This window comes from Stigmatopora argus, chromosome 6 (genome assembly GCF_051989625.1).
Source record: "Stigmatopora argus isolate UIUO_Sarg chromosome 6, RoL_Sarg_1.0, whole genome shotgun sequence".
In the NCBI taxonomy this organism is placed as follows: domain Eukaryota; kingdom Metazoa; phylum Chordata; class Actinopteri; order Syngnathiformes; family Syngnathidae; genus Stigmatopora; species Stigmatopora argus.
This window is the reverse complement of record NC_135392.1, coordinates 3,357,123-3,372,722: the sequence shown is the minus strand read 5'-3', so window position 1 is coordinate 3,372,722 and position 15,600 is coordinate 3,357,123. Positions and strand designations below refer to the sequence as shown.

The 15,600-nt window shown below is 39.2% G+C and overlaps 1 protein-coding gene across 2 annotated transcripts in view; it reads left to right on the top strand.

Annotated features, from left to right (window-relative positions):
• The window catches only part of LOC144075426 (A-type voltage-gated potassium channel KCND3-like), a 70,741-nt gene that overhangs the window by 928 nt on the left and 54,213 nt on the right, over positions 1-15,600 (top strand). For both annotated transcript variants that reach the window (XM_077602414.1, XM_077602413.1), the window contains exons 2-5: positions 121-237; positions 4,333-4,449; positions 11,954-12,364; positions 14,350-15,510. In XM_077602414.1, coding sequence (XP_077458540.1) covers positions 14,408-15,510 — 1,103 coding nt within the window. In that variant the 5' untranslated portion in view covers positions 121-237; positions 4,333-4,449; positions 11,954-12,364; positions 14,350-14,407. The remainder of the gene's footprint in view (positions 1-120; positions 238-4,332; positions 4,450-11,953; positions 12,365-14,349; positions 15,511-15,600) is intronic.

The window sequence follows — 15,600 nt, the reverse complement described above, 5'->3', positions numbered from 1 at the left end:
TTTTTGGGTTCAACACAAAAAGACGATCAAAATTACTCTTTTTCGCTGGATCGTTATTGCCTGTGCAAATATTTTTTGTTTAATGAGATTGCAGTGTATTAACAGCATTTTTTTCAACAGTGCACTCTTTGATGTCACCATTGACGGCCCTAGACGTCCAATCCATCTTTGAGTGGGCGGGGCAAATGAACGTCATTGGCATTGAAACATGAACTGGACGTCTATCTACATTGAATGGTATGCAATGAGTTAAATTTTATTTTAAAAAAAATAATAATACAATTTGAGTGTGACTTGGGGCCCTAATTAGTTCTGTTTTTGTTACCGTATTTTACGGAATATAAGTCACACTTTTATATAGTTTTTCCCCGCTGGGCCCAATTTAAGTGCAATTTGTTTGTTATGTTGTGATTTTCAGGCTAACAAAAAATATCCCTGTGTTATGTTATTATTTTTTAGCAAGGTAGGCTGATTGGACACTCTAATTTGCCCCAAGCTATGATTGGTTCTGCGATTGGCTGGCCACCGATTCAGGGTGTCCCCCTCCTTTGGCCCGATGTCAGCTGGGATAGGCTCCAGCACCCCCTGCGACCCTAATGAGGATAAACCGGTTCAGAAAATGAAATGAAATTATGATTAATAATTTAAAAATCATAGTATAATTGCTCACATTTTAGTTTTTTTGACCAAGAAGAGGGTTAAATGACTAAAGTGTCAACTTTTGAGTACTAATAGTAGCATGTATGCCTTGCAGGTGAGGGATTCCGGTTCAAATCCCGCCTCAATTTTAATTTGTTAGACCCTCTTCCCACATTGAACATTGAAAATAGCACACTTCAGTTTGTTTGAAGATTCTAAATCATCAAGAAATATGATTGGTAGCCTAACTGATTGTTTGTCAACATGCACGCTGTGACTGACCGGCGACCAATCCAGCGTGTAGACAGCTTCTCTTTCAAAATGTCAACTGGGTTTCACTTGATGATGAAAGAATGTATGATGTAATGATTTCAGTTTCATACCCATTGTGAGCACACCTCCATGTCTAATTATTACACAATGGTCTATTTAAAAAAAACAAAAGCATTGTTGGCAGCCATTTTTTGACAACAAAGCCTGAAGTAATCGCATGACACATGTAATTGTGTCTCACCTGGAAATCATGGAGGTTTGTGTGCAGGAATTCAACATCTGTTGTTTACATGCGACACAATATGCAGGTGACCCATTCATACAGTTTTAGTAAGTCCATTAGAGAGGACATAGACTTAAAATTTGCCAGTAGATGGCAACACTCACATGTTTTCAGCCATGAAGGTACTTGCAGAGAACATATGGCCATTTTTCTTCTCTAAAATGCATATATATATATATATATATATATATATATATATATATATATATATATATATATATATATATATATATATATATATATATATATATATATATATATATATATATATATATATATATATATATATATATATATATATATATATATATATATATATATATATATATGTATATGTATATGTATATGTATATGTATATATATATATATATATATATATATATATATATGTATATGTATATATGTGTGTGTATGTATATATGTGTATATATATTATATCTATATATAATATATTATATATATCTATATATCCATATATCCATATCTATATATTTTTATTTTATTATTTTATTATTATTATTTTTAAGTGTATTTATTGATGACCTGATTTAAAGGACCAAGGTGCCATATGTGGACCTCGAGCCAAATAATTTTTCCCACCATTGGTCTACTATAAAAAAATAATACTTCTACTACTTCTAATTCTAGCCCTATCACCAGAAGTGAAAGCTGTAGGAATTATTCTGTCCATATCTAAAAGAACATTTTAAATTAAAGCCATGACTCACTTGAACGGTATTTTTCCTCCTTTAATATTAGCAATTTATCCAAAGAACATTTTGAAACAGTCAAGTCTTAGCAACTTTCAAAATAAAAAAAATGAAATTGCCTCGTGTGTGTGTGCAAATGATTCCATTTTCTACCCAGAAGTTCCCTTAAAACCGAATAAATCTACATTTAAACCAAACATCTGCTGCCTGATGGAGTCATCGGATGCATAAAACCCTTATTACGTCTGCATTCACTTTAGGGAAAAGTATTCTGAATCAATACTTTATTTCAATTTCACACCTGGTGCATCAATCTCGCACGCCAGACGTCATCTGACGTCGGCGCCGATGATGCCGCGGTGGCACACGGAATCAGACGATTTGCAGTCTACTCACTAGACTACCTGCTGATGAGTGAGTGGGAATTCAGTATATTTTGCTAATGACCATGTTAGACATGGCATCTTTTAGAAATTACAGTGGTACCTCGAGATACAAGCTTAATTCGTTCCGGGACTGAGCTCGTATGTCGATTTTCTCGTAACTACAATGAACGTTTCCCATAGAAATGAACCAAAAACAAATTAATCCGTTCCAACCCTCTGAAAAAACACCAAAAACAGGATATTGGATTGGAAAAACATTTGAATTTGTTCTAATTCGCCATCTATTAACAAAGTAACAAATAACTAGTGGTTTAATAGTACTAAAATGTGTTTAATAGAACTAAAATGAGACAGATTTCACAAGGGGGAGACTTTTTGCATGGCAACACGCTCGTAACATAACATAAACATTTAAATGAACTTGGATTATGATGCAGACACACTCAAAAATAAATTTAATGTAACCTTACACTAAACTTAATTCTAATTTTGTTTTAAATTTTGATACCTTTCTTCTCCCAGGTTGACTCCATTTGCCCCGCCTCCACCCTGACTTTCAGATGCAACCTATTGAGGGTTATTTGCTTTTGTCTTCCCTTCAAAATATTCCCCAAATGATGCACACAAATGTCCTCACAATAGAATAACGCTCGACCACTTGGGGCGGACCTGAAAGACACGTACATCAAGAAAAAGCATAAAACACAGCAAATCTAGCAAGCCAAAAATGCCGGTCCTTTGAATGATATCTGTCATACTTCGCTTGAACCTAGTCGGGATAGCCATTAAAGCCTTGGTATAATGATAGATATTTGAATGAAAGAGGTCTAATGAAGGAAAATTGATCCTAATGACATAATGAAGTCTATTTTAAAAACCCCTTGGATGCCCAATTACTAGAAAATATGTTCATATTGGTTGACCACTACATGGAAGCAGTACATTTGATGTATTACTCTCTAGGACAGTGCCATGAATTATAGTGTTCGACATGGGTCAACTCAAACTACACTGGTTGGTTTTCTGGTCAATCATACGTCAAAAAAAGACAAACTAGTCCAAATCAGGCACGCACCAGCTACACAAAAGAATGCTAATGAACTTTGAACAGGAAAGGTGCTTTGGCTAATTTAGCTCTCTTTTTGAAGGGAACTACACAGTCACCTCTAGAGCCAGCCCTTGTTGATGTGTTTTAATTTTTTTGTACAAATTCCTGCAGTGGAGGAGGAGCTATGTGATGGAAGAATTTGTAAACTAAGGTGGCATCTGCATATTTAACAGAATTGTCCCAGTTCAGGCATTTTTTAAGTATCTGACAGGGGTGGGCCGTTTTTTGGCTTTCTGTCCAATACTTTCAAAGCTTGCTAATGAATGGTTTCAATTGGTTTTAGTGTTTTTGTACAAAATCTTGCAGTGGAGAAGGAGCTTTGTGATGGAAAAAAAAGAAAACAAAAACTAAAAAACAATATTCTCAATCCCCTATTTATTTCTGTCTAAAATGTCTTTTTCTGTGTCTGTATTCCCACACTCTTACTACTGTGACAATGAAATTTCCCGAATACGGGATGAATAAAGTTATCTAATCTAAAAAAAAAACATTGCCTTAATGGGAAGCAAATAAGACAAAAAAAAAGGTCTGCTAAAGTATACTACCGTAATTTCTCGCATATAAGCCGCACCCTTAAAATTGCCTTAAAATCATTGAATTTGACAATTTCTCTCGAATAAGCCGCCCCCTGATTCACAATTTTCACCTTCATATTCATGGTTTTAATAGGGAGTACAAATAAAAAGTACTTTGAAGGGAAAATATTAAGAAAAATCTGGTACTTCTGAGATACTGTATAAATAAACCCAAACCTTTGCCAGAATAGAGGTTAACAAAAGTACCCTTTTATACTAAATATGCTTCTTAATTCCAAGAACAAAGCACTTGTCCTCCACGTTGAACCGAACATTGTCTAACGATGCTCATTAAATGAAGTTCCACCCAAATTGACCCATAAAGTATCCAAGTGACCTCATCTGACATGTCTCGTAGGACCACCGGGCTGCGCCTGATGAAGAAAATTGTGCGGACGTCGCCTCCCTTGCCCGATGACATCGACGGAAACCAGACGTCTCATCAGAGCGTATTTACACTCTGACGACGCAGCAGGTAAAGCAATTTGAAGAGCCACTACGCGGGTCTCGAAGGTCTCTACCCGTAGATCTGGGTGTCGTGCTCGTCTTCTGCTTGCCTTTTTTAAAATTGTAGTTTTAATCTTCATCTCCGCAGCTGCCGACGTTGCAAGGTGAAAATTGCCTCTGGAGAACATGCCGGGTGTTTAACGTGTTTTTAATGTGTTTTTGTAAGACACGAGAAGCACAAATGGCTAATGCAGCAACATTTTGGATATGGTTAAATTCCCATCAGCACGCATTTTTTTACCATTGAAATGATAGAATCTTGTCAGAGTATTACAAAAAAAAAATGAAATTCTCCAAAATAATTTTAGAGTATTTTATTTGATGAAGAAAAAAATTGTTAGTGCTGTGTAATCGGTTAATAACTCACATATTTTTTTGTTATTAAAAAACAAAAATGTAAACAGAGGGTTGACTGCAATCAAATTAATCATGATTTTTTTTTAAATTAATTGATAAACACACACTTCCACTACATTGGAAACTAATTCAGAAAAATATTTAATGATTACAATTTTTCATTTTTCCAACTTTTTTTTTTCCATCTGTGCAATGAAAAAAAAAGTGGATCCGTTAGTGCGGAGTAATCGGTTAATAACTCGCATAGTTTTTTTTGTTATTAAAAAACAAAAAGTTAAACTGAGAGGGTTGACAGCAATCCAATTAATCATGATTTATTTTTTATTAATTAGTAAACATACACTTCCACTATATTGGAAACTAATTCAGAAAAATATTCAATGATTATTTTTTTTCATTTTTCCAACTTTTTTTTCCATCCACGCAAGGGTCACAGGGGGTGCTGGAGCCTATCCCAGCCAACTATGGGCACCAGGCGGGGGTCAGCCTAATTTTGTGGCCAGCCAAAACCATATAAATATATTTAATTGTGGCATATTGTTGTTGTAATATAATAAAAAAAAAAAAAACATTTTTTTTAGCAAAACTGCATACTACTAAAGCTACTAAAGCTCCGTAAACTCAATTCAGTCCGATTATTATTGCCAGTTTGCATGGAAAAGTCTTCATTTTAAAGGGATGAAGATCGCGGATCGTATTATCGCAGTCGTCCGAGCTGATAAAGCGCCGCTCAATATTTACAGCATAGCTCCGGCTCGTGATAAATATTCACGATCACGTGGCCCGCCGGCCAGACACCGCGGGATACTAGATCACGTACAATGATCATGGATCACACAGCAAGGGGTGTGTTCTTTTTCGACCTAAAAGTATTCCGTGGTAGAATGCTGCTGGACTGAATTGAATTGAATTGAATGCTTTTATTGTCATTATACAGATAAAATGAGATTCAAAGCTTTCACCAAGTAGTGCACAAATAACAACAACTAACAGACAAATAAGTACAATCAATAAATAAGAAATAAATAAATATGTAGTCCAAGTGAGGTCAATCAATATATAATAATGATGAATAAATAATCACTAAATAGTAATAAATAAATAAGTGGTCAACATAATAAATAAGTAATACCATATTTTCACGACTATAAGGCGCACTGCATTATAAGGCGCACCCTCAATGAATGACACATTTTAATTTTTTTTCCAGATATAAAGCACACTGGATTATAAGGCGCCCTGTCTATTTTGGAGAAAATTTAAGACTTTTAAATACGCCTTATAGTCGTGAAAATACGGTTTTATAAGTCTTGGTTAGGTCTTGGGTACAGAACTCGAGTTCAGTATGGTGACAGGTCTTGGGAAGAAACAGTTCTTGAGTCTGTTGGTCTTGGCTGTTATGGCTCTGTAGCGCCTTCCAGTTTGCATGTGGTGCGTGGTTAGATTTTAAATAGTACTTTGACTGTAGCATTATTCAGAAGTGTCAAATTTTCTGAGCTTTTGCAGGTTTACGTTTAAAAAAACAATCTTTTGCAGTGTTCATTGGATTCCCATGGTACTTTTATTAGGCCACAAAGCCACCATCTTTATATTTCTCCCAAAATACAACATCCACATTGAAACGAAATGAGATTCAAAAAAATACAACATCCACATTGAAAATACACTCAAAGCGTGTGCGTCATGTGTCTGAGGGAACTGTTAACCTTTGCTTTGAATCCATCCATCCTTCTCTTACTCTCTTTTTGTCTTTGTTCTTTTATCTTTCTTGAGTCCGGAAGATTTCTTTGCTCTCGCTTTGACTTATCACGCCACAAGACACAAGAATTGCAATGCAGGGAGATAGCAAAACAATGTGGATTTGTAATGAAAAATCCGTTTCATTTTTTTTCGGCAACGGTGTCACTGTCCAATCAGGAAAAAAAAAGACCGCAATGATCAAGACTGGTTACATATAGATTACAGTAGTGTGAAAAAACACACTATGAGGTTTTTCTGACATGATCTAAATCACAGGTGTCAAATTGGCGGCCCGGGGGCCAAATCTGGCCCGCCGCATCATTTGGTGTGGCCCGGGAAAGTAAATCATGAGTGCTGACTTTCTGTTTTAGGATCAAATTAAAATGAAGAGTATAGATGTATATTAAATTTCCTGATTTTCCCCCTTTTAAATCAATAATTGTATTTTTTAATCCATTTTTTGTGTTTTTATAGCCATATTTTACTCACCAAAAATTCTTTTAACAGTACACAATGTCCATCCTCCTTTCTTTCTTCTTTTCCATCGCAATCGAAGCTAATGCTGAAAGTCGAGCCTGTCCTGTCGTATTTCTGGCATAGTCCGTCTTGAAAATGGCTTTAAATCAACACAACAATATATGTGCTTGTGCAGCTAGCTCCAGATACAGTTTGGTAGCTCTGGCTAATCACTAGCCAATCATAGTTAGTGAAAGCAATGACATATCCCTACGCCTGCAACAAGGCATTGTGGTGTTGCCAACTCGAAGTCTGATTGGTTAAAGCAGCAGTCTTATCGACGCTTGTTTAATGCAGCAGAGCCTGCAGAACTGATTGTGCAGGCCTTGAGGCAGATTTCTGATCCTGGCAACAAATAATGGCTGAAATGTGATTGGATAAATGCTTCAATATGAAAACACACATCTGGAAGCAGTGCAACCAGGGGGAAAAGCAATGAAAGGAAGCTAACAGACCATTTGGAATTATTTAATAAGTATTGATGGACAAAATATAATATATGATTCAGATATTTCTTAGGCCAGCAGAGAAGGCCTTGTAGGCCCTGACGGCCCGCCACTGGCTGGAGCCTATCCCAGATGACCCTGAATTGTTGTCCAGCCAATCCTTAGAGCACAAGAAGAGGGACAATCAATCATAGCTAGAGGCAATTTCGTGTTTCTAACCAGCTAGCCTAGCATGCATGTGTTTGGGATCTCCGGAGTACATGCAAACTCCACACAGGAAGGTCCGGACTTGGTATCAAACCCTGGAACTCAGAACGGTGAAGTCGACGTGCTAACCACTAGCCTACTGGGCCAAGTCCGGCGATAGACAACACCAATTTAAAAACAATTCCTCCTGCGTATGTGGACTTTTCTTGCTGATCTTTACACCGGCGCCAAACCAAACCTGACCGAGTTGCGTTCCAATCAGATTCATCTTGTTTGGACACGTTACAAATATAGCGACAAAGGTTCGGCGGGGTGAATCGCCCGATGTCGTTCACCTGTGCCTCCGACCGTGACGGGACCGGGATTCATTCAATTGAATTTGTTTTGACTTTACAACTCCCCCTCACACGAAAAGCGTATCTGATTAACCAGTCTGTCGTGTTTGGGCTTCATCAGGCCCGGCATTCATCATCTTCGGCTGCCGAGACACGGGCTATTCACACGCCACAGAAAAGCAATGATTGCAAATTGCAGAAGAAGCGCCACGGGAAGGCTTTGAAGACCCTTTTTTCTTGTTTTTTTTTTTGAAGCTGTACACAAGCCCTTGAAAATGACAAACGGGGAAATTCCCTTCTATTTCAAAGCAGAAAGCTTCTAAGACTCTTTTTCAAACTTTCCAACAAAAATTGCCCTAGTTGAAAACTAGAGAAATCGGCACGAGCTTTCGTAAGGCGGCTGTGTGCCCTTTTTTTGTCAATATTTGGCCTCGTTTCATGAAAACATGGGTACATGTCTCCTTCTGTTTATTAATTATTTTTCTGCCATTGACAGAGACAGACGTCCAGTCCATTTTGGCTGGGAGGCAATTGGATTGGACATGGATCAATGTTAGTGGCAGTAAAAGTTGTTTACTTTAATGTTAGCTATCTCAGTTGAAATGTATTTGATATCTAGCATGGTCACTGGGGGTGAATGAGTTCTCTTTTATTTTGGATGTAAAACAGGAATATAGTATGGCAGTGGCGGTCCGGCATTTTCTAGCGACGCCTTCAATCCAACCCTCAAAAACTATTTTTATGGCTATAAACAGCTGCAACACATAAAAAATAATCAATAATAACCTCATACAATTAAAATATTATTTAGGAATATAGCCATATTTTACTCACCAAAAATCATTTTTAACTGTTCACAATATCCATCCTCCTTTCTTTCTTCCTTCTTTTCTATCACCATCGAAGCTAATGCTGAAAGTCGAGCCTGTCCTGTTGTATTTCTGGCATACATTTTTATTCAATTTAGTGCTGAAAATGTTCATTGCCGGTTGTGACAGATTTGCTTGCTTTGGAGTTGTCCGACCTTTCTTAATCATGTCCAGCTTTTTTCTCTTGAAAGGTCTGTCTTGAAAATGGCTTTAAATCAACACAACAATATATTTGCTTGTGCAGCTCGCTCCAGATACAGTTTGGTAGCTTTGGCCCGCCTACTCTATCACCAGCCAATCAAAGTTGGTGAAAGCGATGACGTATACCTACGCCAGCGAGAAGGCAATGACGTATCCCTACGCTTGCGACAAGGCATTGTGGTGTTGCCAACTCGAAATCTGATTGGTTAAAGCTACAGTCTTATCGACGCTTGTTTAATGCTGCAGAGCCCGCAGAACTGATTGTGAAGGCCTTGAGGCAGATTCTGGCAGCAATCCAGAAATTGATTTATACAGTATCTCAGAAATACCACGTGCAATGATTTTTCTTAACATTTTCCCTTCAAAGTAACACATTTGCACTCCCTATTAAAACCATGAATATGGAGGTGAAAATTATGAATCTGGGGGCGTCTTATACAAGAGAAATGGTAAAATCCAATGATTTTAAGGCCATTTTAAGGGTGCGCCTTGTATGCGAGAAATTACAGTAGTTCACTTTATCAAACCATATCCTTTGTTGTCTTATTTGCTTCCCATTAAAGCAACGTGCAATATCCCATGTCTACTTAAGATGTGTGTTCACATTTGCTAGTGAGTAAAAAGGGAAATGGAGTAAAAAAATAATAATTTTCCATCCTAACAATTAATAGGCGTCACCATTTCCAATTTCCCAGTGCACCAAACATCAATGGCCCTTCTGTGTTATGATGCTGCCTCTCTCCATTTTATTTGCTTCTCTCCTGAAACATACCCACCCACACACCCACCCACACACACAAGGCCATCCATTCAGAGACAAGCCTTATCCCTCAAGAGCATTCCCCTGAGCTCCCAGGGTAGCCCGCCACTGCCTTCCTGGGATTGGAGAGCGGCTCTTCAGGCCTTGCCCACTTTTAACTTGATGATGAAAGCTTCACAGAAGTGTCTGTAGGGAATTGGTGGTCATGTGAAGGGGGTTAGCACTTCATTTTTTCCACCAAACAACCCTCACAGAAAATAATAATGGCATCTCGAGTGGACAAAACCGAGGGTTGTCGAATCAGGCGCCTGGATGGGCTGCCGTACTTCCATTTCCATGCGTTTGGATATCTTTTTTTAAATGGAATTGTAGAACTCTAGCCACAACAGTTTTACATCCAAAATGGTTTTGCCAATTATTTAAAAAATCAGCAATACCTTGACTTGTGAGGATCCTACTTAGAAGTTATTCCACATTTTTGTAGTCTTTGAACAAAATATGAATGTTTAAACTTTGGAAATTTAACCAAACATGGGGTTAACAAAATTGGTATCGATGTTGCAATACTCTTAGAAACCTTTAAAAAGAAACTTTTGAACAGAAACCGTAATATACCTGCAGATGGAGAATGCAAAATTAGTTAAATACACTATTAGTACGTTCTGTGAAAGTTGATCATACTTTTGCCTGTTTTTTGCAACTATTTTACTTTATCCCACATTTCTTCATTTCATTTTAACATTCCTCTTTTATTCATTTTTTTGTGAATGCACTGGAAAAATTATGGAAGTGTACTTTTTTGATTGATAGATACTATATAACATAAACTAGACATAAGGGATACATAGCCTTGTTTCTCTTTAAGAAATAGATATAAATTTAACTTTTTTGCTTTGATATATGATTTGTAATTATATAATTATTTTTGCAGCTGACCTCAAATATTTGTCATTGATTTTTTTGACATCTGACTTTTTGCGACCAAATTTGAACCACCCAAATTTTTGCAACCAAATTTGAACCACTCAAATTTTTGCGACCAACTCTGAACCACCCAAATTTTCGCTCCCAAATTTGAACACCCAAATTTGAACCACCCAAATTTTGCGACCAAATTTGAACCAGCCACATTTTTGCGACCAAATTTCAACCAGCCAAATTTTTGCGACCAAATTCCAACCCCCAAATCTTTGCTCCCAAATTTCAAACCCCTAAATCTTTGCTCCCAAATTTCAACCACTCAAATCTTTGCTCCCAAATTTCAACCACCCAAATTTTTGCTCCCAAATTTCAACCACCCAAATTTTTGCCCCCAAATTTCGACCACCCAAATTTTTGCCCCCAAATTTCAACCACCCAAATTTTTGCCCCCAAATTTCAACCACCCAAATTTTTGCTCCCAAATTTCAACCACCCAAATTTTTGCCCCCAAATTTCAACCACCCAAATTTTTGCCCCCAAATTTCAACCACCCAAATTTTTGCCCCCAAATTTCAACCACCCAAATTTTTGCCCCCAAATTTCAACCACCCAAATTTTTGCCCCCAAATTTCAACCACCCAATTTTTTGCCCCCAAATTTCAACCACCCAAATTTTTGCCCCCAAATTTCAACCACCCATTTTTTGCCCCCAAATTTCGACCACCCAAATTTTGGCCCCCAAATGTCGACCGCCCAAATTTTTGCCCCCAAATTTGAACCGCCCAAATTTTTGCCCCCAAATTTGAACCACCCAAATTTTTGCCCCCAAATTTGAACCACCCAAATTTTAGCTCCCAAATATCTTCGTGACGGAATTATTTGCACCAGAAATTTTTCTGACGGAATTTTGCTTCTGAAAAAAATTCTTTGTTAGAAACTCCTACTCAATTCCAAATGTTACATATTCCCCACCACAACTGCACCCGAAACCAGAACCACCATAAAATAAACCCACTTGAAACACATCCCCATTTCCTTTAAACACATCTAAAAGTCAATCACAATCCGGTTACACCAACTTGATGAAAAGTGACAGAGTCATTTATGTCAATTCAAATAGGACTGGATCGTGAGGATGAAGAGTAAAAGGAGGAGGAGCAGGCTTGATGAAACCATCGGGCAAGGAGAGAGACGCGCACATTTCCACTTTGGGTTGCCAGCGAGGCATCACAAAAGCCAAGCATGCTTCCCGCTTTGCACTCATTGACGCTTTGAAGAGAGAAAGGGAAGAAAAAAAAAATCAAGAAATCAGGATGTAGACGACGACACACCAACCAAAGCAAGCGTGCCCTCCCCACTGGACAGACTCTGCTATTCTCTCTCTTTTTTTCCCTCTCTCCTCCATCCGTCCATCCAACAGCCTTTATGCGCTCTGCTCTTCGGCGCAGGAGGTTGTGGATCCCCCCGGCAGAGAGGTGCTGCCCGCCGGATGGATTATTCCCACCCTGGATTTAACTCCCGCTTTTAAATGGTGAGTTTATCTCTCTTTTTATTTTATTTTTGTTAATGCCAGGAACTATGTCTCTTATTTTAGTGTGATAAAAACTTTACATTTTTGGCGATTAAGGAGGTCGAAAATATTCTTTCATTGACTTTCCTCTCATTTAACCTACAAATTTGACTATATTTAATAAGGAATCCTTCTAAAATTGAATGTTGGCAACAGGATTCAACAGGTTTGAATTTTTTTTTGCCCTGTTGGATTTTGCTCAGGTCATGCATTTACGAACCGCCATGCAAAAATATGTATTGTGGTCATGGGAATTTTGAAGTAGTCCATTCTGTAGGTTTGAGGTGAATCTAAATGTCCTTTGCTAAATGTGCACTACAGAATGGACCCTGTTTATTTCACTGAAAGTCAGGTGGAGTATTCTCCAGCTTGTCTGTGACTTGACTAAATGGACTGAAAGCATGCACAGAATTGAACATAGCGCAGCAGGTAATACCTTGACATACGAGTGCCTCAACATACGAGAAATTTGAGATAGGAGGAAAATTCCGAGCAAATATTTGCCTTGAGATACGTGCTTACGAGACAGCCTGGTGGCCGCATATGCGAGACTGCCTAGAACCAATAAAAATATGTTTTTTCTATTATAATATTCAGTTTTTTAGTGTTTTTTCACAGGGTTGGAAGGAAGTTATTTGTATTTAGGTCATTTCTATGTGAAAATTGGATTTGAGATACGAGTAAATTGACATATGAGCTCGATCCCGGAACACATTGAGCTCGTATGTCAAGGTATTACTGTATTGCATTTGATTTTCTATTTTTGATGAGATTTCGATCTTCCTTTAACCGGATGTTGTAATGAGTAAAGGTTGCAAAAGGGAAAGCAGGTCGACCAGGCAGGAGCGTATTTTTGCCTATTGGCGAAAATCCCACTCATACAATTGAATCATCCCGAAAAATGAAAATTAATAAGTCTAAAATTCAATACAAGAACACAGTAGGTAAAGCGTCTCTCACAGGAGGCGAGAAGTTGAATCTAAATTGAATTTGAATCAATCCCAAGTGCAACATTTAGGCTTACATGTACACATCATGACGTAGTGCACCTGCGTCAAAGTGGTGGCCCGGGGGCCAAATCTGGCCCGCCGCATCATTTTGTGTGGCCCGGGAAAGTAAATCAAGAGTGCCGACTTTCTGTTTTAGGATCAAATTAGAATGAAGAGCATAGATGTATATTAAATTTCCTGATTTTCCCCCTTTTAAAACAATAATTGTAATTTTTTGTAATCAATTTTTTTCTGTGTTTTTAGTTCAAAAATCATTTTGAAAAATCTAAAAATATATTAAAAAAGCTAAAATAAACATTGTTTTAGATCTATAAAAAACTGAATATTCAGGTCTTTTAATCCAGTTTTTTTAATCCCTTTATTAAAAAAATCTAAATATTATATCTAAAATGGTCCGGCCCACGTGAAATCAAGTTGACATTAAAGTGGCCTGCGAACCAACCCGAGTCTGACACCCTTGCACTAGAGCACGCGTGTCAAAGTGGCGGCCCGGGGGCCAAATCTGGCCCGCGGCATCATTTTGTGTGGCCCGGGAAAGTCAATCATGAGTGTCGACTTTCTGTTTTAGGATCAAATTAAAATGAAGGGTATAGATGTATATTAAATGTCCTGATTTTCCCCCTTTTAAATCAATAATTGTCATTTTTTAATAAAAAAATTCTGTGTTTTTAGTTCAAAAATCATTTTGTAAAATCTAAAAATATGTATAAAAAAAAACCTAAAATAAACTTTGTTTTAGAGCTATAAAAAACTGAATATTCAGGGCTTTTAATCCATTTATAAAATTAAAAAAATCTAAATATTATATCTAAAATGGTCCGGCCCACGTGAAATCAAGTTGACGTTAAAGCGGCCCGCGAACCAACCGAGTCTGACACCCTTGACGTAGTGGCTAACCATTTAGCGCTAATGTTGCTCATGTTGCTTCTCCCGCAGATGTCGGCTGATTGCGAGAAAGCCTGAAGGCCTGAGCGCTTTTTTCCCAAGACCGGCCATGGCTACGGGAGTGGCCGCCTGGCTCCCGTTCGCCCGGGCAGCCGCCATCGGCTGGATGCCCGTCGCCACCTGCCCCATGCCCGTGGCGCCGCGAGACCACCGTCGGCGACAGGACGAACTCATCGTCCTCAACGTCAGCGGGCGTCGATTCCAAACGTGGAGGACCACCCTGGACCGCTACCCGGACACCCTTCTGGGCAGCTCCGAGAAAGACTTCTTCTACAACGAGGAGTCCAAGGAGTACTTCTTCGACCGAGACCCCGACGCCTTCCGGAGCATCTTGAACTTCTACCGGACCGGCAAGCTTCACTACCCACGTCACGAGTGCATCTCGGCCTACGACGAGGAGCTGACGTTCTTCGGCATCATCCCGGAGATCATCGGCGACTGCTGCTACGAAGAATACAAAGATCGGAAACGGGAGAACCTGGAACGGCTTCAGGACGACCTGGAGGAGAACAAGGACGTCAAGCTGCCCCACATGAACTTCCGAGAGACCATGTGGCGGGCTTTCGAGAACCCTCACACCTCCACCATGGCGCTGGTGTTCTACTACGTCACGGGCTTCTTCATCGCCATCTCCGTCATCACCAACGTGGTGGAGACGGTGCCGTGCGGGTCCACCGCCACGCAAAAGGACATGCCGTGCGGCGAGCGCTACACGGTGGCCTTCTTCTGCATGGACACGGCCTGCGTCATGATCTTCACGGTGGAGTACCTGCTGCGCTTGTTCGCCGCGCCCAGCCGCTATCGCTTCATGCGATCCGTCATGAGCATCATCGACGTGGTGGCCATTCTGCCGTACTACATCGGCCTGGTGATGACCAACAACGAGGACGTGAGCGGCGCTTTCGTCACGCTGCGGGTTTTCCGCGTCTTCCGCATCTTCAAGTTCTCGCGCCACTCGCAGGGCCTGCGCATCCTGGGCTACACCCTCAAGAGTTGTGCTTCAGAGTTGGGCTTTCTGCTCTTTTCCCTCACCATGGCCATCATTATCTTCGCCACCGTCATGTTCTACGCAGAGAAAGGCTCCAGCTCCAGCAAGTTCACCAGCATCCCGGCTTCTTTCTGGTACACCATCGTCACCATGACCACGCTGGGGTAAGTTTTTACACATCTAATACTGTATTTTATTGCCATATTTATTATTAAAGGATGACCGATTGAGGGTACGGCTTATATGCGCACAAA